Source organism: Apodemus sylvaticus, chromosome 7, assembly GCF_947179515.1.
Source record: "Apodemus sylvaticus chromosome 7, mApoSyl1.1, whole genome shotgun sequence".
Classification (NCBI taxonomy): Eukaryota; Metazoa; Chordata; class Mammalia; order Rodentia; family Muridae; genus Apodemus; species Apodemus sylvaticus.
Genome location: NC_067478.1, coordinates 48,569,982 through 48,597,538, shown reverse-complemented (window position 1 = coordinate 48,597,538; position 27,557 = coordinate 48,569,982). Strand labels below are relative to the sequence as shown.

At 39.7% G+C, this 27,557-nt stretch overlaps 1 protein-coding gene across 5 annotated transcripts in view; it reads left to right on the top strand.

Annotated features, from left to right (window-relative positions):
* Myo6 (myosin VI) overlaps positions 1 to 27,557 on the top strand; it is a 135,986-nt gene that overhangs the window by 49,308 nt on the left and 59,121 nt on the right. For all 5 annotated transcript variants that reach the window (XM_052187742.1, XM_052187741.1, XM_052187745.1 and 2 more), the window contains exons 2-9: positions 174 to 315; positions 3,607 to 3,676; positions 9,942 to 10,015; positions 12,559 to 12,688; positions 22,868 to 22,973; positions 24,972 to 25,027; positions 25,473 to 25,570; positions 26,274 to 26,438. In XM_052187742.1, the coding sequence (XP_052043702.1) occupies positions 199 to 315; positions 3,607 to 3,676; positions 9,942 to 10,015; positions 12,559 to 12,688; positions 22,868 to 22,973; positions 24,972 to 25,027; positions 25,473 to 25,570; positions 26,274 to 26,438 (816 nt within the window). In that variant the 5' untranslated portion in view covers positions 174 to 198. The remainder of the gene's footprint in view (positions 1 to 173; positions 316 to 3,606; positions 3,677 to 9,941; positions 10,016 to 12,558; positions 12,689 to 22,867; positions 22,974 to 24,971; positions 25,028 to 25,472; positions 25,571 to 26,273; positions 26,439 to 27,557) is intronic.

Sequence of the window (27,557 nt, the reverse complement as noted above, 5' to 3'; positions counted from 1 at the left end):
CCTTATCTAAGCTGGATAGAGGGGCAAGAGGTGACAAATACAATGGGAGGAAGAAATACCTACCCGCAGGAGGTATTTTATGACTTGAGATTTATATGTGCACGTGTAAAGGAGATACAATTTAAAAACGTTTCCACCATTATTCATGTTGCTTTATTTGTTCTTTTGAACAGGAGATAGTGGATAACTTCCTTCAAAATGGAAGATGGAAAGCCCGTTTGGGCACCCCACCCCACAGATGGATTTCAGATGGGCAATATTGTGGATATTGGCCCTGACAGCTTAACAATTGAACCTTTGAACCAAAAAGGCAAGGTGAGTTTCTCAGAGAGATTTCAAAATGGGATCTCTTTTAATCACACACACACATACATATACACACAAATACATATATTTCCCCCAAGAATGAAAAACAATTCCTTCCATAGTGGAGGAGACAAATGTCTGGTAATGTAAGTGAAGTTTTGAGCTGACTTCCTTGATTAAATGGGACGTGTGTACTATGAGGAAAGAATGAGTCTGTGATAATCAGAAACCTAGCATTCTAAGCTGGGTGATAAAATGCTACACTGTTAGAATCTCCGGGTAGCTGTGGTTCAGTTCTCCTTTTCCCCTTTTTCTTTGTTTCTTTCTTTTTTTGTTTTACTTAAACTTACTTATTTACTTAATCTTATATACTGTGGGATTGGAGTAAATATCTTTTTGTTGCTTTTGTGCTTTGTGTTTTATTTTTTAAATTTTATTCTATATGAGTTAGTGTTTTGACTGCATGTATGTCTGTGTGCAGGTGTCAGATCTTGGAGTTGTAGACAGTTGTGAGCTGCCACTCTGGTACTGGGATTTGAACCTGGGTCCTCTGGAAGAGCAATCAGTCCTCTTAACAGCTGAGACATCTCTCCAGCCCCAGATATTTGAGTCTTAAACCACCCACATATTTTTTATGATAATAATATAAAACATGCTTTAATTCTATACATATATTATTTACATCCTTTAAAAAAAAAATCTTAGCCATAGACTAGTCAAGATTCAAGCGACTAGTAGTTGTGCCTTGGTTATCTCTAGGGCCTCCAGTGTGGACATGGGTCTTTCTTCCAGTCTTCGTAAGGTTGGGTCTTTTTGATACCACAACCTCACAGTTTTAAGCTTAACAAATAATCCTATTAGACATTTCTTCTGACTAAATGTACGGATGTAATTTCTGTTTACTTCACACCCTCCGTGAATAATTCACATCCTACCGATACGTGGTTAACTAAGGCCATTTGACTGCCGTCCTTCGGGGGACCTCAGAAAAACAAGATGGATCTCTCAGGAGATTTTTTTTTCCGAGAGAACACTGTTCTGTTACTGTAAACAACCCAGGAACCAGAACGCATACTATATTCTGGGCATATTAGTGGAGGCCAATTAAAGATGACTTCAGGAAAGGAAAAGACAGAGTGTTCTCTTCTTCCCTCATGAGTGGTGCCTGCCTGTGCTTACAGGGCACGGCATTTCCAACAAGTGAGTTTTTAAGAGCTCACACATGATACATTTTGAAAGCTCTACCTTTTGCTTACCACGTTGTATAAACACAGTAAGCTAAAAGATAGGAGTGAATCAAGGACTGTACTTCCTGAGTACACCTGTTCTCTTGTCATCTGTCACATCTGTAGGTGACAGAATAATTCAGATCAAGAATAAACTAAACTCAATTTGAAGGGATGTGCCTTTGTTCAGTATTCTACATATTTCAGTGTGGTCTGATCTATGTCATATTACTGTTAATCGGGCACATATGTAGCACTGCAAACGTATGGTTTAATTAAATTATTTTTGGGTGTTTGAGAGACTTGGCCGCCCCTCCTCTGGAGCATTCGTTCCTCCTCTGGAGTTTCTGTCATTGGCTATAGCTCCTGCCAGGCTGGGACCAAGCCCTCCCTCTGTTGCTATGGCTGTGACAGTGTTTACATAGTTCTGTGGCTTTAGCAGCTATTTCAGAATGAATTTTTCGGTGGAATCATTGTTATGAGTTGATATCTTCTTTCAAGTAATGGTCACACTCTGGTTCATGTTGATCTGTGTTCACTTTTGAAAAAGGGGTCTCTCCTCCAAACACATATAACACTGAGAACATATGCATTAGGTTACAAAGGATTAACTTACAGAGTGTTGAGTTCTACAGTCTTCTAAATTCGATATGACTTTACTGTTCTTTTGTAGTACCAGAGACTGCGTCCAGTCTTTACATCAGCACTTTACCACTGAGTCCCATCCCCAGACCACTACATTGGTCATAATTTTGAATTGGAATTGTCTTTGAAGCCTGGATTTTACTTCATAAACTATGATAGCCATATTGTATACGGTATTCTTGCATGCATAGAGTTACAAATATTGTTTTTTTCTTGATTTTTTTCTTTTCTTTTCTTTTTTTTTTCCAAGACAGGGTTTCTCTGTATAACCCCGGCTATCCTGGAACTCATTCTGTAGACCAGGCTGGCCTTGAACTCAGAAATCCGCCTGCCTCTGCCTCCCAAGTGTTGGGATTACAGGCATGCGCCACCACCGCCCAGCTTGTTTTTTCTTTTACTGGGAATCAAACCAGGGTCTTGCACATACTGAACATAAACTCTACCAAGGAGTGAAACCCTGCATATGTTATTGTAAAGGAACCAAACTATTTTTCCTTAAGGGTTTCATTTGATACAGTTGGAAATGTCAACCAGAAGAGCTAACTGTAATTATTTAGAGGTATAAATTTATAAATAACTGTTAAGATAGCATGGATTAAAATTTAATTCTCTTTTGATGCAATTTGAGATCATTTGCTCTCCGTTACAAGATGCTATCCTGATTCTGCAGTGTCTCCCATGCCATTTTAAGTGATAAATGAATGCAACTTTCTTTATGGGTTATTATTATTGTTATTATTATTATTATTATTTTGAAAGAGAGTCTTAGGTAGCTTTGCCAGACCTCAACTCATAGTCAAGCATGACCTTGAATTCCTGATCTTCCTGATTGCCGCTCCCCAAGTGCTCACTAGGATTATAGGCATGTACCACCACACCCTCCTATTTGTGGGTTTTTTAAATTACATGGACCAGATATTTTTATATTTTGACATATTTTTGTGTAGGAATTGATGTCAAATATACTTCTCAAGTAACAACATTAATATTTTTGTTGTATGCAACTGAGTGTGAATATTTTTGTCTTTAAACAATAAAATCGTTTGTATGCAAGTATAAAATGTTTTTAATTTTTGGTTACTAGCATGCCCCTAAGTAGAAATTTAGGATTAGCGTGCCTGTCACTTTGCTAGGATAAGTGTGTTTGTTATTTTTGCCTGCTGACACTGTGAGAACTTGGGTTGCTCTATTTAATTGCTGTCATTGATTCATGTCTACAGCAGTAGCTGACACAGGACACAGTTTTTGCTAAGAGTTACTGTCTTCTGAATGAGTGTTAAGTTGTAGAATTTGTATACTCTAATAGAGAATGTATTGTGGTCATTACAGTTTATGCCACGAGTTGAACTCCTTGTTTTTTTTTGTTTTTTTTTTTCCCACACTATCTAAAAGTGTCAGATGCTCAAACCTTTGCTTGTTTGTTTGTTAGACATTTTTGGCTCTCATAAACCAAGTATTCCCTGCAGAAGAGGACAGCAAAAAAGATGTGGAAGATAACTGTAAGTATTAAGTTCAAAGCTATTTCTCCCTTCCTCAAAAGTATCTGCTCTTCCAGAAAGCAAGTTAGTGATTGTGTCACTAGTACAGAAGACTAGGCCAGAACACAGGGCCTTGGTTAGAGCTCCCAGGATCTTGGGAGGCCAGGGTTTATATCTGAATTGTGTGCTTCCCTGAAAGTCTCTTGAGTGTCTCCTACTGTTATTTTACATGTGTGTGAGTAGGGTGGTGATTTACGCTGAAGCTTCAACTAAGTCTCCTCTCAGCCGTGCTGAAAGTCATTTCAAACCTCACAGTGGGGGGGAGTTCATTCTAATTCGGAAGTTGACAGAAAGAGTAATTTAAAGTCACTCCTTGGATAAGGCATAAAAACAAAACAACACTGAAGAATAATGTATAATTGAAAAGTTTGTATTACGAGCATTATATTAAAATGTATTAATTTGACTTGTCAACACCTTAAAATACTTGGTGAAAAATACTTTAGTCATTCAATAGGGCATATTTATTTTTAAATTTTTAATATTAAGAAGTAATCACATTTCAGTTGTTTTGGGCTTCCCATCACTGAATTAATGGATTTAATTAATTTAAATCAGTTGATTTACCTTAAATTAGTTTAAAAGGGGGGAAGATTTGTTTTGGTTTGTAAATTGGGAGATTTCAGTCCAGGGTCATTCGCCCACACTGCATTTGTGCCTTTGGTGAGGTGCAGTGAGTCCTGGCAGAGACATGTGGTAGGGGAAGATGCTGACTTCACTGATGCCAGGATGCAAAGGGGAAGCTAAAACAAGCCGTGCCCTGCGCCATCCCTTTAAGGCACACCCCAGTGGCTTGTCTAAGGCCTGCCTCTAGGGGCCACCTCTTAAAGGTCCTCTCATCTTCTGACACTTCCAACTGAGGTACCAGGCCTGAACAGTAGTGTCTTTGGAGGACATTCTAGATCCAAACTGTACTGGGGTAGGCGTGGTATTGGAGGATCATTTCTAGCTACCATGACTTTCCTTAGAAGTATGTGACCTTAAATACTCCATAGAAAAGAAGATCAGAGAAAGGTGTAGGTTTATTCTTACTGCTGTTCATTGGAGTTTACAATTAAGCCTGAAAGATGCCCGCTACATATCAAACGCAGATGTTGTAAAATGATGGCGCAGGGGGCACTGTGGGCCGAGGGCAAAACAGTCATGGCTTCTGATTCTGACTTTAGTTTGGAAGCTGATGTTCCTGCAGGCTACATTGCACCTCTTTTGGGAAGCTCAGCTGCGAATTGGGAGTAATTATACATGTTGCTTGGAGGTGATACAGTCAAGACGTTTGGCAAAATACCTGACTTAGTAAACAGTGGTTGTTATTGTTAGGTGCAAGGATTGAGGGGTATTTTCTCCTTTCCCAAATTAATAGAGAGTTTGATGAAACAGTGTGGTTTTGAGCAATAACCAAGGCAAAACAGACAGAAAACATGATGAACACATAGCATGTTAAAAACAATAGAAAGTGTCTCTCTGTTAACGATTTCTAGGTGGCCAGTGAGATGACTTAGTGGTTACTGGCACTTGTCACAGGCCTGAGGACCTGAATTTGAAATCCAGGATCCATCCAGTGGAAAACCCGAACTGATTACCACACATACAATGTCCTGTCACTCTCCCGACATATAGAAATATAACAGAAATTTGCTAGCGTTTATGATGTGATAGCTATCCTCTTCATATATTAACATGCTTTACTTAGAGACACATTCATGTGTAGCTAGTCTGAATTTCCATTTGTCTGTTTGAATTAATGTTTCCCTTGCCGTAATGTGCTTCTCCACTGTTGATCTTCCCTGGCTCCAGTGGAGTTCCTGCCCTTGTCAGGCGCTCTCACTGAGGATTGCATGTGGTAGCAATGATACCACATAAAATCTAACCGTCCTCATCACGCAGTAGCCAGTCCTGACTTGAAGTCCCCTCTCTGAAGCCCCTTAAGTCACCTAAGCGGTTTTGGATGTTGAATTTAGAATGTAGTTATTCTTTGGTCTGATACTTGCTGGTATCCCATCCAAATGCAGCCTTGCTTATGTTTCCTTGCATCCCTTTATTCTGTATCACAGGGATAATGTAGGATTGAATGCCCGATGTGTGCAGTGTGTTGTGAATCATATGGTAAAGGTTCAGGGAAAGTAGAGGGATAGGGTAGGTCATGGTGGTGCACACCTGCAGTGCCAGCACACGGGAGGCTGAGGCAGAATTCAAGGACCTCGGGTTCATAAGCTGTGTAGCTGGGCCCGGCCTCAAACCCACCCAACCACCCATCCACCCACCAACCAAACAAGCCTATACCCAGCAGTTTTGCTGTCTTTTAAAGCAAAATTTATTACTTATTTTTAGCTTTAGGATTCATAGATTACATGTAATAGTTTTATATGTAGAGATGAATATGTTTTGCATTTTGATTCTTGGGTGTTGAAAAGAATAGAAAATTAAATCAGGGGTAAATTCAGTAATTAAATGGGAAATAATAAACCAGTTTCATGGTGAATTTAAGATGTTATTACTTCTATTGCATATAATATTATTTGTGAAAATTATATTCACTTTCTAGATGTTGAGAATAAGTATAGAGTGTAGAATTCGAATCAATCCTAGAAGCTGCCCTTTCTCCCGCCACCCCCCTATTCAGTGATGGACTGACTTCTACAGTAATGTATACCTACTATTGATTGGCTCCCATGATGTTGAAATTGTTTGTGGGTTCTCTTTTCCCTCTCTGACACCAAACTAGAGCTGTCAATAAATAGTCGGTAAACAGGACCTGAAATACTCAGATAATCTTTAGTCAGTATGTAAATTTAATGAAATCACAGGTGTTCTTCACTGGATACTCTTGGTATAGTATATGTTTATATCACCAAAGTATGTGCACGGGAATACATTGGGCTTAGACCTCTACGATGTCTTACTTTTAAAAGTATGTTGACGAGCATTTATGAGATCCTGGTTCAATCCATAACACTTCCAAAAAGGAAAATAAAATCAACAAAAAATGAACTTAAAGCTTTAGGGCCAGTGACACGGCTTGGCGGTAAGGGTGCTCACAGTGCAAGCGTGGCATCCTGAACTCCACTTCACTGGTTCACATAGAGGGGGATGCTGGGAAACCACTCCACAGAGTTGTCCTCTGACCCACATAGTGCCGTAGCATGCATCTCCCATCATGTGTGCATCCCCCATCATGCATGCATCCCCCATCATGCATGCATCCCCCATCATGCGTGCATCCCCCATCATGCGTGCATCCCCCATCATGCATGCATCCCCCATCATGCATGCATCCCCCATCATGTGTGCATCTCCCATCAAGCATGCATCCCCCATCATGCATGCATCTCCCATCATGTGTGCATCCCCCATCATGCATGCATTCCCCATCATGTGTGCATCCCCATCATGCATGCATCCCCCATCATGCATGCATCCCCCAACATGCATGCATCTCCCATCATGTGTGCATCCCCATCATGCATGCATCCCCCATCATGTGTGCATCCCCCATCATGCATGCATGTGTGCACACACCAAAAATAAATCATAATGTTCTGCCAGGTGTGATGGTGCTCATGTTTAATCCCAGCACTTGGGGAGCAGAGACAAGCCTATTTCTCTGAGTTCAAGGTTATCCTGGTCTCTATAGTGAGTTTCAGGCTATCCAGAGCTGCATGATGAGACCCTGTCTCAAAAAATACTGTTACCTTGGCTGTAGTTAAACCTATAAATACTTGGACAGAAAAGGTAAGCAGTCCATATGAATAGCTAGAGCAAGTACCCCTAGGGCTGGCTGCTGGAAGGGATGGAAGGAGGCCGGACAGGAAGTTGTTTCTTGGACCCTTGTGAATGTTCCCGGATCAAACCACCAGGGAAGTGGTTGAGACTTAACATTCCCCACTCTGACAAAGAGCAGATCCCCCCCCCCCCCACTCCACGAGCAGGGTGACTGGGGAACCTCCTGCCATTGATGGGTTTTTGCCATTAGGGGTTTATCTGGTTGGGTGAACAGATGTCCTTGAGACGGCAGGTGGGGAGTAAGGACTGGGTGAAGGAGTGGAGTTAGCAGCCATCACATGTCCGTGTAGGGTTACCCGACTGGCTCTGTGCACGTGCGATGTGCTATCAGCAATTTCCTCTTAGAGGAAGCAGCTGCTAGTGTATAAGCAGGTGTGTAAGAGAGAAGCGAGGTGTAGGGAGAGACTCAGAGGTGTGTCTGCTGTGGATAAAGAATCAAAAGTGTAGATGAGGCTTCCAGGGGATGAGGGTGGAAGGAGATTAGGACTATAGAATAAAGGGGACTCGATCGGCAAACCAGATGCACCTCCGCTGCCCAGTGCTTCTAAATCTTCTCTCGCTTGGTTCAGAGAAAAGATTCAGTTTGACAGTCAAGAGCCCCAACTTAACTTACTTCCTACTCTTATTCTGCTTTCAGTGGCATCAGAAAGCAACAGGGCCCTTGGAAAGAGAACCGACTGCATTGTCTATGTGCAGAGACAGGGCATTTCTTTGCCAAGGTAGTCTAGCAAGAGGCTCCTCCTGTAGGCACGACTGGCATTTATACTAGAGATGCAGGCACTGAAGGCATACATGTGTGCTTAGTGAGGGGCCATGCAAAACAACTGAACTATGCTACTTCTCGCCTTCAACTATTTGGTTTAATAGCTAAAACCAGAAGTGTAAACTTGTTATCCTAATCCTGACAGACATGGAAAGTATCAGGTAGAAATGACAGAGAAGAGACTAGCTTTGGAAGAGGGGAGATTGGAGAAGTATCGTTTTGAGATTGGTTTGTATCCATCTCAAAGGTGTCATTTTGACGAAGTGACTTGAGAGGATATATAGCTTATGTGTATGTAGAGATGGAAAGGGTGTTGTAAGCAGAGATAATTCATGAGTGTGTTGTGAGTGCGATAAATAGCTCACTTTGTGTTCAAGTTATATATTCATACAGGTCATAGGAAATTGTAAAAGTGTCCATTTGAATATATGTTTACTAAGAGCCTTGAGTAGATTTTAAGGTGAATGCTTGTAGGTGATTGAGCCCCAGGGGTGTTTTTTAAAATGGAGAGAGATTTAGTTAGTGCTCTGGTTTAGGTCCTCCATTCTGCAGTCTGGATTGGAGTGAAGAGAGATGAAAGCAATAGACAAATAAGAGGTCACCATAACCACAAAAGAGATCCTGTGACCTCCCTCCAATCCTGCTGCAGTGGAGCTGTAGACAAGGAGGGAGAGCAATAGACAAATAAGAGGTCACCATAACCACAAAAGAGATCCTGTGACCTCCCTCCAATCCTGCTGTAGTGGAGCTGTAGACAAGGAGGGAGAGACATGCCAGGGATTCGGATCGGGTTGACATTAGTAAATTTACCATGAACCTGGCAATAGTTATATCATTTTTGTGTTATATGAAGACTTGGACACTTCAAGTGGGAGACAAGAGGAGATGGCTCTGATGTTGACTACTGTTTTCAAGTTGGATAACTGATAAAATTGTGCTCCCCACAGCGAACAAAGTAGGTGGGAGGAGCGGTACTGTCTGCTCTAGAGTGTAATAGAAATGAAGCAGGGGAGATGGGAGTGTGCAGGGACTAAATAGAGAAGGCCCTGAGATGGACCGTACAGAACAGAAAAACGAGTCTAGCCTGACTCTAAACTTAACTCATAAAGTTGCTGGATTAAAATGACTATGATGTCTTCTGCCCTGACTTTCTCAGTCTTTGTGAGAAGTACCCAAATGATCTCAAGGTCCTTTGCCATTCTAAAGCTGTATTCTTTATTATTATTGTTGTTATTGTTGTTGTTGTTATTATTATTATTATTTTATCTGTAAGCTTCCGAGTGTCAGACTGGATTAACATCTCACTTTGTTGGATCATAAATACCTACAGTAGTCCTTTACAGTTGGTTGACAGTTGGCAATGAAACCCACCCTCAGCAGAGTATACACTCGCTGGTACTCACTAGATATAATGCTTCTAGCTGGAAATGTATCCTGTAAAGTTCTCACAGACATATGTAATTAGGATTTCTTCTAGGTAGGTGTTCTACCAATGTAGTGTACCCCAAATGGACGTTTTATACTAGCCCATGGGGTTTAGATGTACATGTATTCTAAAAGCATGGGATTAAATCTGCCCTAAGAAAGTGACGTTTAAACTGGGACCAAAGTGATTATGATTAGCATAAAGCATTTTGTTTTGCCTTTTGTTTTTTAATTCTCTAATCCGATCCTTTGTCGTAGGTTCACTGATGTACTTAAATGAAGCCACGCTCCTTCACAATGTCAAAGTTCGGTACAGTAAAGACAGAATCTACGTAAGTATTCAACCAGCGTCTTCAGTGTTTGTGGCTGATTGTCTCACATGCCACGTGTGATTTTGCCCTGCTTGGTCTTTGTGTGATGGGCATGAGAGTTCTAATGTGTGCTTGCCGTGTGGAGCTCCCCGTGAGCCTGGTACACAGTGGGCATTTAATAAAATCTGCAGAAGGAGATAATGAAGTCGGAGAGCCAATGAGCTTACGTCAGGCTTATGAGAGTCCAATTAGAGTGTTTAAAAACTATTTTGGAGTTTGATTGGCTTCTTTTTTTTGGCATATGTCTATAGATCTTTTTAATTTCACTTTCACACTGTGCAGAGAATTTAAGGCAGCCTATATGTATTGATGTAAAATAAAACCAAACGTACTGAGGAAAAATACATAAGCTAAAATGGAAGGGAATACCTGAAGAAGTATCAAATATACAAGAATTCTGATCATGGAGCCTAAATAATTGTAGGATTCCATTAGCTCTTTGATGCTGGCCCTAAATGTCCAGATCATTAAACATAAAGAAAGACAATGCTTTTGGTGTAAGTAGTTTCTATCAGATCATTCAGATGGATATTTAGCCACTGTGTCTTAATTATAATTATTCACCAGGCACAGAAGAGTGAGATTTTATTCTGCTAAGACCTGGTTGTAGATTTCTTTGTCGGCTGGAGATAGATTACCACACTCTGGTATCCTGTTATAAAGACGGGGCTTCATTATTTTTGAACGAAGGACGCACATGGCTTCTTTGACACTTACAAGATCAAATGACAGTCTTAATCTTTTATATCACTATCAATTTGCCTAATTGTACTTACTTAATTCTGACTAAATTACATCTAGTCTTTGCCATCTGTCCAAGTAGTGACAGCTGGGAAATAGAACTAATGTAGTCTGTCCCCGAAGAACATACATGTCCCCAGGCACTTTTCTGTCGTTTCGCCCTTAAATTCAACTAAGTAAAGAATCTATTTAGGTGTGAATATAGGTATTCTTGGGTAGAAATATTTTCAGAGGCAATGTTTATTCAGCCTGTAGCTTACTGTTGAACAGACTCCAGTGTTCACCAAGTGCTGTCAGAGACACTGAAGTTATACAGTTTTAAAACTATTGCAGAGTTTGACTAGTGGCAAACGATTGAAAATTAATTTGGATATAACCAGATGGCTGCTTCTCCTGGGTAGATCTCAAGTCAAGTGTTGTCATGGTGGCCTGAAGTCGTGAGTGCTATGTTCTTTTCTCTTAGCCAGTTGGGCTTTTTAGTTATAAAGTCCTTACATGTGGGCAACCATAATTGCATCTGTTATTATTATAAAAGCTAAATAAAGGTGTTGATTGCTATCCTATATACATGAATGATTATGTGAAAGAAACAATTTAGAGTAATAGTTTAAATGACATTTGTACTTATCAGAAATACTATTGTCCTTCATATTTGAGTAAAACAGCAGGAGAATATTAATCCTTTACATTGGTTCTTATTTTATTTAGAGATTTATTTTTATTTTATGTGTCTGGGTGTTTTGCTTGTATGTATGTTTGTGTAGCATGTATGTAACCAGTGTATGTGAAGGTCCGCAGAGGGTGTTAAATCCCTGGTTAGAATTATGGATGGATGGTGGTGAGCCACCACTTGGGTGCTGGGGAACCAAACCTGGGTCCTGTGTTTGAGTAGACATCGCCGAGCCAAGCCTGCAGCCCCTCTTCCTTCATTAGTCACTCTTCTCTCGACGTGGCTTCAGGGCATCGTGTGCATTTAGCTGTTTGAGAGCTCAGGATTTTACACTTCTCTTCAACAATTGGAAAGAAAAGAGTATGATCTTGTGTGTTCCAGTTTTGTCAGTATTAATAAACTACAAGTCTACCGAGTAGGAGTTTTATAAGTTCTCCTAGCACATTTCTATGGTCTTAGAAAAAAAAGACAAAACAAATCCAGTTTCAAATTTTAAAGGAAAGTCAAGTTGCTCATGAAATAGATAATCCTAGTGATTGGCAATTTGCAGAATTTCCAAGACCAAGTGGTTATCTCAGCGCTAAGTCACTCCTGAGCATTCACTGACAGGGGAGGATCCTTAAAGGCTTTAGGAGCAGGTTGAGTGGTCTGAATCGATCTGTAGGACCCAGCTTGGGGTCCCTAAGTGAACTCAGCAGCAGAGGCTGCCATGGGAGATTTAGACACTCAGACCTTGGTGGTGATGTGGTGAAGCCATGTACCAGGAAGTACTATAGGAGGGGATTTTTTTGTTTTTGAGACACAGGAAAGTGGTAAGATATAATCTTGATTTTGAAGGTGTTGACCTTGAAATGACTGTGGTGTAATAACATAAAAACATTTATTTGAAAACAAGTATTTCTTTGGAATTTTAGAAATGGTAGGTACTTTAAAATCAGAAAATATTTAGTATAGAGCTAGAAATGTGGATTTTGAAGTCTTGCTTGAATGAGAATCGAAGAGTTCTGTCTTTGAATGTTTCTCCTCTTTTCCCTGTTTAGTTTTGAAGCAAAGTTATAACTGCCAGTTTTTTTTTTCTGCCTTTCCTACATAGACGTATGTGGCCAACATTCTGATTGCAGTGAATCCGTACTTTGATATACCTAAGATATATTCTTCGGATACAATAAAGTCATATCAAGGAAAATCTCTTGGGACGATGCCACCTCATGTCTTTGCCATTGGTAAGTTGTAGTTTAATTCATTAGGACATTTTTATATATGTGCATAATGTATTTTGATGGTGCTTATCTCATTACCTTCCTTGGTCTCTCTACCACTCCCATGAATCCTCTGCCTGTTCCAATCACAGCATTTGTTCTTTAGTCTTGTGTGTGTGTGTGTGTGTGTGTGTGTGTGAGAGAGAGAGAGAGAGAGAGAGAGAGAGAGAGAGAGAGAGAGAGAGAGAGAGAGAGAGAGACCCAATGGGTTTAATTAGTTTTATTTACAGGAGTGTAGGCACCTTATCATAGCTTTATTAACTGGAGAAAATGCCTCTGTCTTCCCCATCAACCATTGACTATACATAAGTCCTTAGGAAGCAGTGAGGAACTGTGAGCCCTCCTTGCTCGTGACAGGGTTTTGACAGAATCAGTATTGAGCAGATAATCATAACTACTCTGAGTTCAGGATTGAGACAGTCATGTCATTCCTGGCAATCGGCATTTCATTTCTCTCCCTATCCCTTTCTGTTGCTCTGATGTTCTTTCTGTAACCCCCCCTTGAAATTTTTGTATATTTTAGATCTCAATTATTTGTTAGATATGTAGCTGGAAAAAATTTCTCACATTCTGTAGGCTGTCTCGACACCTAATGTTTCCTTTGCTACTCAAAGATTATTGATTTCATGAGACCATGCTTGTCAGTTATGGTTTCCTGAGCAGCTGGAGACTCTTTAAGTCCATTTACTAAGTCTTTGTCTATGTGTCTATCTTGTATTTGACCTACATTTTCCTCTAACAGTTTCAGAGTTTTAGGTCTGACACTAAAGTTTTCCATACCCAAAGAGTTGATGTTTGAATGGGATGAGAAATATGATTTAGCTTCATCCTTTTACATGTGAATGAGAGGCTGTCTTTTCTGTATATCTTTGGTACCTTTGTGAAAAAAAATCAGGTGGTTTGTATTTGGGCATTGCATTCTAGTCTATTGATCTACATGTCTGTTTTTGTGCCTGCACTATGCTGTTTATTATATTATTATTATTGTTGTTGTTGTTGTTATCTTGCAATACAACTTGAAATCAGATATAGTGGTATCTTCTATTCTTCTAGGTTAAGATTGTCTTGGTTATCTGGGATCTTTTGTTTTCTCTTGTGAATTTTCTTTTTTTCTACTTTTGTGAAGAATGACATTTTGATGGAAACTCCATTAAATCTGTAGATTGATTTTGGCTGTATAACTGTTTTCATAATATTGATTACTTCCACCTATGAGCATGGGAGGTCTTTCTCCTAGTATCCTTCTCTATTTCTTCTTATTATTTGGAAGTTTTTATTGTAGCATCTTTTACTCCCTTAGTTAGATGTTTTCCAGGGTATTTAATTTTATTTTTGTGATAAAATTACAAGTAGAATCGTTTCCTTGATTTTTTTTCTCAGCATGCTTGTCTTTGGTGTTTGCTGGTGTATATTGGTGTATGTTGGTGTAACTATGATCTTTGTATGTTTATTTTGTATTCCATCAACATTTCTGAAAGTATACCTTAGCTCTCCAAGTTTTCTGTTGCATACTTTAGGGCCTCTTATATCCAGTCAAATCATCTGTTAATTAGTATTCTGACTAATGTTTCTATTTGTGTCTCTTTTATTTCCTTCTCTTGTATTCTTTCTATAGTCAAGACTTGAAGCACTATGTAGACGAGAGTGGGAAAAGCTGAAGCTGTTTCATTGGTCTTGGTTTTAGTAGGAATGCTTCCAGTTTCTCCTCCTAGCACAGTGTTGGCTTAGCTGTGTCACAAATAGCCATTGTTATTTTGAGAATACTCTTTTTATGCCTCATCTATTCAGAGATCTTAACATGGAGAGATGCTGGACTTTGTCTAAGCCTTTTCTTCATCTATTAAAACGTTCATGTGATTTCTCTGTTAGAGTCCATTTCAGTGATGTATTATGTTTCTTGATTTGCATATATCCCTGGACCCTGAACTCAAGCCAATCTGATTGTGTAAAGGATCTTCTGGCTATATTCTTAAATTCAACTTTCAAGTATTTTTTTGTTTTGTTTTCCGAGACAGGGTTTCTCTGTGTAGTCCTGGCTGTCGTGGAACTCACTCTGTAGACCAGGCTGGCCTCGAACTCAGAAATCTGCCTGCCTCTGCCTCCCAAGCACTGGGATTAAAGGCATGCACCACCACTGCCCGGCTCAAGTATTTTATTTGTAAGTTTTGTGTCAATACCAGGGGCATTGTTATGTCATTTTGTTTTTTGTTGTTATGTCTGTCTTATTTGGGCTTCAGGGTGATACTAGCTTCCTACAAATAATCTAGTAGCAATTTCTTCCTTTTCTGTTTTGGGTTTTTTGTTAAGCTCTGATAGTACTTTATAAGTCTGATAGAATGATACAGTGAATCTATATAGGCCTGAACTGTTTTTAAGTGTAGCATTTTTTAAAATTATTATTTAAATCTTGATATAGACTTGCTTAAATTGTTTATCTTATCTTGGTTTAATTTTGGTTAATATCTTATCTTGGTTTAATATTTTAGAAATGCATCTATTTTTTCAATAAAATTATTTAATTTAATTTTTGATAATTTAATACATTCATACAATGTATTGTGATAATTTTTCATCCCTTTACCCATTCTTACCCCTTTCCACAACTCTCTTCTCTCAAACTAATTTCCATCTTATTTTCATGTTTTAGTCTTGTGTAGGTCATGTATATACAGGTCCCCATAGAGACAGCATTTCCTTGATTGTTCCATCTTCAAGTTCTTTTTTTTTTTTTAAGATTTATTTATGTATATGAGTGTACACTGTAGTTACCTTCAGACACTCCAGAAGAGGCCATCAGATATCATTACGGATGGTTGTGAGCCACCATGTGGTTGCTGGGAACTGAACTCAGGACTTCCAGAAGAACAGTCAGTGCTTTTAACCACTGAACCATCTCTCCATCTTCAAGTTCTTACAACCTTTTCTTGCCACCTTTTCTGTGACATCACAGGTGTTACAGATGCCTTGTTCAGAGCTTAGCGCTTCACAGCCGCTTACTTACCTCAGCCTCCTGACAGGCGTGCGTCTCTATAGCAACTGTTACTCCCCAAATTCTTCTCTGGCCAAGGCAGATTGTAGCACTGGTATAAGGTATAAATATAAATATTTAAACAGCTGTTTGACTACACGTCCGTTTAGCTTAATATCACTGTCAGGTTTTCTCATAGGAAGCCATGGGATTTTGCCTAGGTTTATTGTACCAGATATATGTTTCTTTCCATGGGCTGGAACTCAAATCAAATCAAATCAAATCAGAAAGTGATTGATTACCCCACTGCCACAAATAGCTGTGCCACTATTGCACCAGTGGGAACAGCTTGCCTGGCAGGTTGGTATTATGGTACTCGGCATCTACAGCCCACTAAGGCCTTTGATACTTCACCCCAAAGCAGCCTGCACAGCACCTTCCAGCACTAAGAGCTTAGTGGCCCTGACGCTTCAAGCTTAGGTCCAGCTCGGTGTATCTGTGCATTGCATTTCACGTGTGTGGCGTCTTCAGCAACAGAGCCTTTCTGTCTAGTTCTTGTGGGTGACCAAGAGCAAGGGCAATCATCCCCACTGTTTGGGAGCCTCTGTGGTCTCCCTGGACAACAGTTCACAAGGCTCTGGGACTTTTGTTCAATGGCTAGTGGCTTCTGGAGCAGCATAACTAATTCATACAGAGTACCCTCCAGTCAAGCTTTAAAATGTCTCTGCATTGCCTTACAACTTAATGGGTTTTATGTGACAGTTCCCTGTTTGCCAAGCTTCTGTTCGCGGGCACGCCTACTTTGTTTCCTTTGTGGTCCCCACTCCACTCCCACTTGAACCTTCCTGCTCTAGTGTTACCTCAGTATTTTCCTATCACATGTGCTTTACTGTCTCCATCTATCTATGCGTATGGTCCTCCCCCCCCCCCAACACACACACACCCAGTATACGCTTCTCATGTTCCTTTTCATATTCCTGGGTCTCCACAAAACCTATTCCAATTTAAACTTAGAAATATAAAAAATTGAAGTCAGGATCCCCATAAGAGAGAACATAGGACATTTCCATTGAAGTTTCCCATCTTAGTGGAATATAGGTCGGAGAATTTCCCTAGTATCTGTTGTAAGATCTCCATTTTCTTCTCAAATTTTATGAATATTAGCCTTTTCTTTCTTTGGTTCACTTAGCTAAGGGTTTGTCAGTCTTGTTTTTTCCCACAGGACTAATACAAAGAATCGTTGTTTCAGTGATTCTTTGTATTCTTTCTTTTCTTTTCCATTTTATTAATTTCTACTTGATGTTAACTATTTCTTTCTCTTGACTGAATTTCCATTTGGCTTGTTTTGTTCTTCCACAGCCCCAAGATGCATTGTTATGTGTTTCTTTGAGATCTCCTTGATTGCCATATTTTTAACTGTAAGCACTTGCTATTTCTATTTTTAGAAATTCTTCATCATATCCCATAAGTTTGAGTATGCTGTTGGATTAGTAATTTTGGAGGCGTCAAGTTGGCCATGTTTTTGTCTGTTTTTGCACTGGAGTTTTGAACATCTGGGGTTAGGTTATTGGTTTGTTTATTTATTTATCTTAAACTTGTCTTTTAGTGGAAATGTTTACACTGTGCAGGAGAGACTAGGGTGCAGTAGGATTGATGTGCTATTTTTCTTTCCTAGCCTGGTGTTTGAAATCAGGTTCTATGTCCAGGTCCCCTAAAAGTAGAAATACTACCCATAGAATCTGTCAGCATAGAAGTGTAGGGTCACCATGAACGCACAGTAATGACTGACAGCTGCCACTTAGATGCCAAATACATTCTAAAATAATAACCTTGGTGGGTAAGAGGCAAAGGAAAAGGTTCTTTAGTCACTGCAAACTAGTAATTAGTACCAGGCTGATAGAGAAATGAGAGGAGGGGAAAATTAACAGAACGGGGAGCAGTCCAGACAAGGTGAGGGTAGGGCAGCTTTGGCTACAGGGGCTGAAAAGAGAGAAGAGAGCACATCAGTCAAGTAGCCTAAGGGTTCCTGGCCTCAGGGGGCTGAGGTATGGAGACCCACGCACTAGGCTAGCCCATGGTCTGTGGGAAAACCAGTCAGAAGGAAAACAAAAGAGGGAAAGGGCAGATCATCTACAATAAGAGAAGAGAAGGGGGGAGGAAGAAGGAAGGAGATGGGGAAGGTAAGACAGGAGCACAGAGAAGTCTTGCTAGAGTGACAGGGGATATTAAATAGAAGGATACTTGTAAAGGGGACAGAGCTGGGTGGGGCAGAGTTTGAGTGCACACCCTCTAGTGTTGATGGCAGTGTTTCTTCAGTCCTCAGATGCCTGGCACACCTCTGGGCAGCCCTTCACGGGTCAGATCACAGATGCCGGCCACATTCCTGGCCAGGCCTTCAGGTACAAGGTTGCAAATGCTAGACTCTTAGTTTATTTATTCAATAAATGATACAGTGTGTCGAATACATATTTTGCAAGGCCCATATGCCTCTTGGGTGTATTAGTGTTGTTAGGGGTATGTATCCTACACAGGGAGGGCCTGGATACTTTGTGGCCAACTCATGGGTCAGTCATGCCTCCTTATTTATCACATTCCTGTGCCCTCTGAGGTGTACCTGCTCCACTGAAAGTAGGCTTAATAAAAGACAACTTTATAGTACCTTTTTGAGAGAGAGAGGGAGAGGGAGAGGGAGAGGGAGAGGGAGAGAGAGAGAGAGAGAGAGAGAGAGAGAGAGAGAGAGAGAGAGAGAGAGAGAGCCAAATATACCAGGCAACTTTTGAGTACAATATATCATTGAGTATGCCTTTGAACTCCTGATCTTCCTGTTTCTATGTTCTGAATACTGGGATTGACAGTATGTCACCATGACTGACTCTACTGGTATTTTCAGTCCTTATGATCACTCCCATCTCAATGGCAGTGTTTTTTACAACTCAGGGAGAGGGCCACCTCTCTCTTAGACATCACTTGTAAATATGTTACTTGTGTAGGACTGGAACTGTTTTGTTTTGTTTTTGGCTTGCCCCCCCCCCTTTTTTTAAGGAAGTATTCCTCTTTGTAGCTCTGGCTGTCCTGGAATTCAGTCTGTAGACCAGGCTGACCACAAACCTCAGAGATCCATCTGCCTTTGCTTCCTGAGTGCTAGTGTGAAAGGCATACACCGCCACTGCAAGCCTTGAATAGCAGGCTTTTTCTTTGTATTAAGTTGCACCGTAGCTTTATAAACAGTCTTTCAAGCAGTAGATGCTTCATACCATTGAGGATCCTAAGTGGGAAGACAGTCTCATCTGTCTTGGCTTTCTCAGCCTCTCATCCTGAAGAACCCCGTTCTGAGGCACTGAGGGATGAAGTAACTGATCAGCATGGGAACTTACGTTCCACATGTGTCCTCACAACGTTCCCTGTGTTGGCCAAGCCTTTGGACTTAGACATAACCAGCAGCTGGGTGTCTCTGGTGCTCCTTCTCCTTAGACTTTCCCCTTGTGCTTTTGTTCAGACAGAACTAGGCTTCACTTCTAGTGTTGGTCATTGTATACAGGCAGAATCAACGTGCTACTGGAAGTAGTGCAAGTCCTACACTTGATCTTAGCCAGAAGGCAGAGGAGCGATAGTAGCGCAGTTCCCATCTGACTCATAGTTCTCAGATGCTCTGATGCACACTGCATGGTCTCTTATCAGTCTGCACAGTGCACAGACATTAGAGTCTGAATGTGGTGAAGCTGGTCACAGTAGAAAAGTTAAATGCTTAAACTGTAAATCCATCAGCTTTTGTTTGCAGCCTTTACTTCTTATAGTGTATTTAGAATGGCAATGTGAGGAGAGGTGTGGGAGACCTTTGTAGGTTGGACAGTGGGAAGCTGCTACTGTTGCTTATGGTCCTATTTGTCGTCACTGCTGAAATACCTCTTCGTGAAGAAGCAGGTTATTTAGCGCATAGTAGCCTGGCACAGAGGTGTGGTGTGGAGCACCTCTTGGTGCATCCCCTCATGGCATAGAGCAATGACTACAAGAACACATAGTTGACCTCCAACCAGCAGTAGAGGCTCAGAGATCACTGTGGAAGAGAGAAGAAAGACTCTCAGAGCAGAGTGGAGGGTGATTGTAAGGATGCAGGTTTCTGGATGTAGTCGGAGGTCCCAGGCTTGCTCTTTTTCATAACAACCCCTTCTTGTAGAACCCAAGGTGTCAGGTGAGAAATCATCCTCTCAGAATATGTCTCTAGGGACCTCTTAGTGGGCCCTCCTTCCCAAAGGTTCCCCTCACAGCATCGTCACGATGCAGGCAGATGCTTCAATCACAGTGGACTGGTGGGAATACCCGTGCAATCTTGCTTGGGGCTTGCTCTGAGAAGGAAAGCCATTTGTAAATCTATTTTTGTTCATGTGGGCGGCACATGTTTGGGATGAAAAATAATTGCCTTCTTGAGCCAAATTGCTTTGGAATTATTTTTTTAATGTTTGTTTTGAAAAAATGAGTTCATGATGATATTTTCTGAGGAAATTGTGTCATGTATTGTTCTCAAAGTCTTCTTCTGCTGTTCCTCTCTCCTCTTGCTGCCCCCCCAACCCCAGCCTTCACAAGTTAGTCTCCCTTCTGCTTTCAAGTCCCAGGAGAGAAAACATGTGATATTTACCTTTCTGAGTGTAGCTAATTTTGTGTGAAGATCTCTGGGGGGAATGAATTTCAACTTTGTTTTAAGTTTAGTCACATGAACAGAATTAATTGTGCTGATTTTGTGTTATCTGGATATCTAGGACATATTACAGCTTCAATTATTATAATGTAAAAAATTTGATAAAAATTCTGTATAAATAATCCTAAGTTAGGGATATTTAAAGCACTTTGTTTTAGAAATGTTGACAAGTTTATATGATACTTAAATTTAATAATACAGAAAGCAAAATTCCACATGATTTCCTTTTCAAGTGTTTTGTTAACTCTTTGAGATTATATACAGTGTGTTTTGCTGAGATCCCTTACCCTTACCCATCTCTGCCCAGATCAACTTCAGATGCCATTCCCACCCTCCTTTGGGTCTTATGTTTCTTTTCCTTTGTAAGCCTACACTGAGTCCTGTTAGTGCTGACTATGTAGTCTTAGGCAGGCATGTGGCTATCTGCTGGACCATATCAGACCTACAATGGTCACACTCTTCAAAATCCAGCTCTGTCTCTTCTGGCAGCCACTAACCACCTCAGCTAGGGGTGAAACTTCATGTCCACCTCCCAGCCCCAATTCCATGCTGTGTTTTGAACACACTGAGGTTGTACAGGTCTTGCGCATGCTGTTACAACCTTTGTGAATTCATATATACCACTGTCCTCTTGTCTCAAAGCCACCATGTCCTTATAATCACCACCCACTGCCTTTACTGGTACAATCTTTCTGCCCCCTCTTCTGTAGTGATCCCTGAACCTTGGGAGGGGGAGATTGTGATATAGTTGGACTGAGTGATCTATAGGACTCAGCATTCCATAATCAGTTATTTTCTGAACCCTGACTAATTGTGGGAATCTGTGTTAATCACCATCAGATGCCAAAAACTATGTCTTGGGCTGGAGAGATAAGTCAGTAGTTAAGAGCTTTGCTGACCCATATTTGGTTCTAAGCATCCATATGGTAGCCTACAACCTCCTGTAAAGTATGGTTCTAGAGAGATTTGATGACCTCTTCTGGTCCCCGCGGGCACTGTACATACGCAGTATATTTAACAGATATCCAGGCAAAACACCAATACACATAAAATAAAAAGAAATAGGTCTTTAAAAAAGAGAACCTTTCCTGATGAGGGTTGAGAGATGCAATAATCTGTGGGTGTAATGAGAAGTAGTTAGGAGTTGGCTTAATATTTTAATTTGTTAGCAGACTAATAGGATGCTTTATGATTTGGATAGTCATAGGTTCTTGGTCCTGATAACAATGCCATCCATGGGTTTCATCTTGTGCAGAGGACCTTAAATTCAAAAGGAAAGTGGTTGGTTACCCCTGTGATTTCCATGCCACTACTGCGCCAGTGACCGTATCTTACCAGGCACATGGTCACTGAAGTTTGCATGGTTCACATTTAGATAAGATTGCATTGCTTTTCTCCTTTAGTAACATGCCCAGCACCCTCCCAGCATTAGGAATGCTAGCCAATGGGGATGAGGCTTTCATTCAGGTCAGTTCCAGCTTTATTTCTCTATGGTTTTTTTTTTTTTTGACTCAAGTATATGATGCCTGAAGCAATGGGGGTCCTACTGTCAAATTTTGGAGGATAACCAAGAGCAATGACAATTAGCAGGGAATGTTTGGGGTCTCTGGGACCTCATTGGCTAATAGCTTCAATAGATTAACATATTTCTAACACTGGGCCTTTTATTTGTTAGCTGTCTTATCTAGTAGAGATAAGTAGAGATTGTCCCATCAGATGGTGACTTCATTTAAGATCTTTTTATATAGGCCTGTTTATATTTTAGGAAGCTTCTGCAGTATAGATTTTTATGACTGTTTTTAGAAGGTCTTTAGTGTGAGTTCTCTCTCCTCATATTCCCTCTTTCCAGCCCTCCCATTCCAGACCCCTTTTAACCTTTCTTATTCCACAACCCCCCTCATATCACAGCATCTTACTTTCCCTGAAAGCCCCACTTCCCAGTGACCCCTTACTGATCTCCTGATCTCTGTGGTTATTCCAAATGAGACATACACATCTGAAGATTCAATTTATGTGTTTATCTTTCTGGGTCAGTATTTTCTCACTCAGCTGTTAATAAAAGGAAACTATAAAATCTACAGGTAGGTGGTTGGAGCTGGAAATAATTATTCTGTAGATTTATTTTCAGTTGTTTTTCTCTCTCACAATAGCTTTGGTTGCCAGATTTCTAATTGGAAGCTCATTCCTTCTTGCTTTTCACTGGGGAACTCATTAGTTATGCACACTCAGCATTTCCAGTCCGTCTGCAGAACTGCTCTGGCATCTGGGCGAGCTGAGCAAAGCTCAGTGTGGAGACTATCTAGCTCAGTCCTGAGATGTTTGGGTTTCGTATTACTTCTCTATTAGGAACGCTGCAAGTAAATACAGAAAGAAACCCTTGGACTAACTTTATTATTCATGACTTCTTTAGGAGTAAGGGCCCCTACAGTAAATTCTTGTTAATAACTTTCCTCACTCTATTCCTGTGTTACTTTGTCCCCAGCTGATAAGGCTTTTCGAGACATGAAGGTGCTCAAGATGAGCCAGTCTATCATTGTATCTGGAGAATCAGGAGCTGGCAAAACAGAAAATACAAAGTTTGTTCTAAGGTGAGTGTTTAGCTTGTCTGAGATGTTTTGAACAATCAGACATTATTTTCATGGTTCAAAAATGCATAACACTGAGTTTGTCGACTTACCCCTTTTGAACATCAGTAGTAAGTATATTCACGTTGTCACATTCATGCCATTGTGTAGTCTAGATTCTTCATGTCAGAAGTCCATCAACTGTCCTCATTAAATACCTCCTGTTACTCCCCCAGATGCTGTCAACCACTGTTCTCCTTTGGGTTTCTATGGTTTTCTCTAACTACCTTGTTTAAGTGGCATTGTTTTGTATTAATATTTCAGTGACTTCCTTAATTCATTTAAGTTAAATATGATTTATGCTTGAGCTGGTTAGAGTGAATGTGGCTATATGTGCACACACACACACACACACACACACACACACACATGGATTCTTGGGAGACTGAGGCAGTAAGATCACTTTAGTCTCATGGGGATAGGAACCTAGAGAACTCAGTAAAACCCTGCCTCTTAAAAAAAAAACCCACACTCACCCATGTTATAGTATGTTATAGTTTGCATTAGAATTTTCTTCCTGAAATTTAGGGCTGAATATAATTTATTACATTTGCTGTATGTGTACATGTGTTGATAGACACTTGGGTTGTTGAGTGTGTGTTGGGGGTGATGAGAGTATTTAAGTAAATTGACTTTTAATATCATTGCATAACTCATGGAATCATTTAGAAGAAATCAATAGCTCCTGTGGTAGCTAATCTCTAGATTGTAGAAAGCTGGCTCTGACGTGTTCTTTCTCAGAGGATTCCATAGGAGGTTAGTGCTGGCTTGGCAATAAGGACCACAGAAAATGCCTTCAGAATCCAAATGGACATTCTGTTCTCAATGTTCGTGATATGAAATATCTTCAAAACTACTTTTTATTTAGACTTCCGCCATCTCATCTCTCATCAGATCCCCTTTTCTACCGTGAAGATATTAAACTCTCAATACTTGGTGTACAATCATGACATTTAAAAAGTGAAGAAGCCTTACCATTATAGGACTGTAGTTTCGATCTGTTATTTTAAGTACTGTAAATCTTGTCACTGCTGTGACAAAATGTCAGACAAGAAGTAATTAAGAGAAAAAGGGTGCAAGGGTAAAATTTCCCAGTGGTGGAGAAGGCTTGTTGGCCAAGGTTGGACACACTGCATCTGCAGTCAGGAAGCAGCGGAGGGTGAGGGAGTGTTTGTGTCTAGTCTTAGCTCTTCTCCATGTGGTCCAGGAGCCCAGTGAATGGAATGTGGTTCCTTACAGTCAAGGCGGGTCTTCCCACTTCAGGTAACCTAATCTATACCAGTCCCCCACAGACATGGCTATGGACCTGTCTTCTAGATGATTCGGGGTCCCATTGAGTTGATGATCAATATGAACCATTGCACATATCCAAGGGAGTTAAATCTAGTGGTGAAGATACTGCTAAGACCAGCACATTCTGAATTATTATCAAAATTGTACCCAATCAATTGCACTTCTTAGGTTTTTTTGTTTGTTTTGTTTTTCAAGACAGGGTTTCTCTGTTTAACAACCCTGGCTGCCCTGAAGCTCATTCTGCCAACCAGACTGGCCTTGGACTCACAGAGATTTGCCTGCTTTTGCCTTACAGTGCTGGGATTAAAGGCGTGTGCCACACTGCCCAGTTCAGTTCTTAGTTTTTTCATGGTGGGGTCCTTTATGAGAGTTATCTATTTGTTATGTAAATGTATATAGCTGTTAAGTTAAATAGTTATTAAGAGATACTTATGTAAGTCTACTTAAACAATCTGTTAAAATCAGAATATTTCTAAACAGCTTGCAAATGTGATTCCATGACATGCAATACAGAAACATAAATAAAAGAAATAAAAATTTCAAAACCATTACCAGTTACATTGATGATCCGTGTTTTATTAGTTTGATATGTATTCAATAGTAAACATAAATTTATTGTATTCAATATTATTGTTATTCAAGGATTTTTTTATCCTGTATTTTAAATAGATACCTGACAGAATCTTATGGAACAGGTCAAGATATTGATGATAGAATTGTTGAAGGTATTGTTAATTTTTATTTATTATTGTTGGGTGCCTTTGAAGTTGACTTTAGAAGGATCTTATTTGTGGTCTAGAATGCTTTCCTCTTAGCGGTGTGAGAGGCCTTCCTATCTCCTGTAAGCCTTTGCTCACATACCTCCTTTATGGTGATCTGTGAACCTATTGTCTTTCTCTGCCTCAGAGCCTTGTCCCCTAGATGACTCTAGATCCTGTCCACTTGTCAATCAAAAGTAAAACCATTACAGTGCCTAAACATTTAATCCTTAGTGAATTTGACATTACTTGAAAATTTTTCTGTATTAACATTTCTAAGAGAATTTATTCCAGATTTTCCCGAATTTCCCTCCTTGTGGAGATGTAATAAGTATATTGCTTTATAATTTTTCTTCATGCCTTTCTCATGGTTTTTTTTTTTGATGAAGTATTTTCATTTCTTCTTCAATAGCTAATCCACTTTTAGAAGCGTTTGGAAATGCAAAGACTGTCCGAAACAATAATAGCAGTCGATTTGGAAAATTTGTAGAAATTCATTTCAATGAAAAGGTAAATGGAAGTTGCTTTTGTGATATATTTGGGAAATGTTTGTGGTCTTATTAGAATTAGAATTAGAATTAGAATTAGAATTAGAATTAGAATTTGTATAGTTCTAAGATTTTTATTGTTGTAACTATTATTGTATATTTATATGTATTTACAATCAGTATCCAGAACTTCTATTTAGTCTAAAATTAAAATATTGTATTTGGATGCATCACCAATCATAGATTTATAGTTTTTTTTTTTTTACTCATACTTGATTCCTTTGTTGCCTTGATAACATGTCATAATGTCCAGGATCATCAGGCACAGTATGACATGTAGCAATACATTATCTGTTGATCTACCTAGTCTGTAATGATCACATGAGGGCAGTTAGTGTCTTAACAGTAGGTTTTCATGGTGGCGAGCTGAGCACTCTTCAGCAACAGTCTGTGGGCTGCTGTGTACACTGGGCTGCACTGCTAAGTCAGTTCTAATTCTGGAGAGGCTCAAAAGCTAGGAAGGGCCAGGGTAGAGAGTGAATAACAATGTTTAAAATGAAGGAGAAATAATCAAAGCTTACATTGTCGGGTTTTTTGTCTAGTCTTTAATAAATATTTTAACTTCTTTGATAAGCAAATGTTTATTAGAAAAGATTTGTTTAACATTAAGTTCTATTTCAATTCCATAGGTAGATATAAAATGTATGTTCTGTTTTGTCTTTTAGAGTTCGGTTGTTGGAGGATTTGTTTCCCATTACCTCCTAGAGAAGTCTAGGATCTGTGTTCAGGGCAAAGAGGAGCGGAATTACCATATTTTCTACAGGCTGTGTGCGGGGGCTTCAGAGGACATTAGGGAGAAGCTTCACTTGAGCTCCCCAGATAATTTTCGGGTAGGTTGGAGGAAAATACATTTTATACCAGGTTTATAAATCACTTACCTTCTTAGTCCTAAAACACACTGTTTTTGGATTCCTACTTGTTTTTGTACATAACTTATATTAAATCAAGTACAGTGAACTTTCTGGATTTTCAGATTTTACATCTTAGTATTTACTATGAATTTCAAATATTGGAAATGATAAAGAGAGCACCTATGATTTCTTTATTATTTACTAAACAACAAGGAATAATATACCTTCACAGAACATTTATGTTATAATAAGGATTATAAATTGCTACCCCATAACTATAATTTTGCTTGTTATGAATCATAATATAAATGTCTGATGTGAAGGATATCTGATATGCATGATATCTGATGACCCAAAGGGGTCTTGACCCATAGGTTGAGAACCACTGGGCTAAGGCATTGCTTTCCCCTTGCCCCATGTGGTTTCCTGAGATTTAACTAGATGGTGTGTTAGAATTATAGCCTTACCAATGAGCTCTCTATTGAGATTTATTTGTAAGTTTATCATGGGTTCAGTATCCCTGATGTGAAAACTCCATATCTCAAACCAAAGTCTGTGTCTTCGTACTTTAAAATTTGCAATGCTCAGCTAGAAAATGAAAGTTTATACAAATACTCTGAAATGTAAGCAACTCTGAATCTGGATCACTTTTTCAAAGTATTGAGAGAGAAATGATCCTCACCATGTATAATACTATATGAGAAGGTATGTAATTCAATCAGTAAAAGGACCAATGTTTAAAACCATATTAATTTAAGCCCAATTAAAAATTTACAATGTTTTGTAATACTAGCCTTAACATTGACTTTAATGTAGCTGTAAAAACTGCAATCACTGAATCAATGTTAATGAAGAATGTATCATTGTGCCCCTTAGTTCAATTCCACAATAAATACTTATTGCTTGATTATTGGTGGCTAGACATTGAGCCAGGATTAAAAAATAACTTTTAAAAGATAAAGGGCATAATCTTGTCCCTGGGCAACTTAGAATGTGTTGGGAAATGCACGAACTGTTTGCATGTTACACCAAATAGTGAGAAACTGTGCATGCTCCACCCCAAATGCCGAGATGATTGAGGCTTTGAAAAGCCTAGTG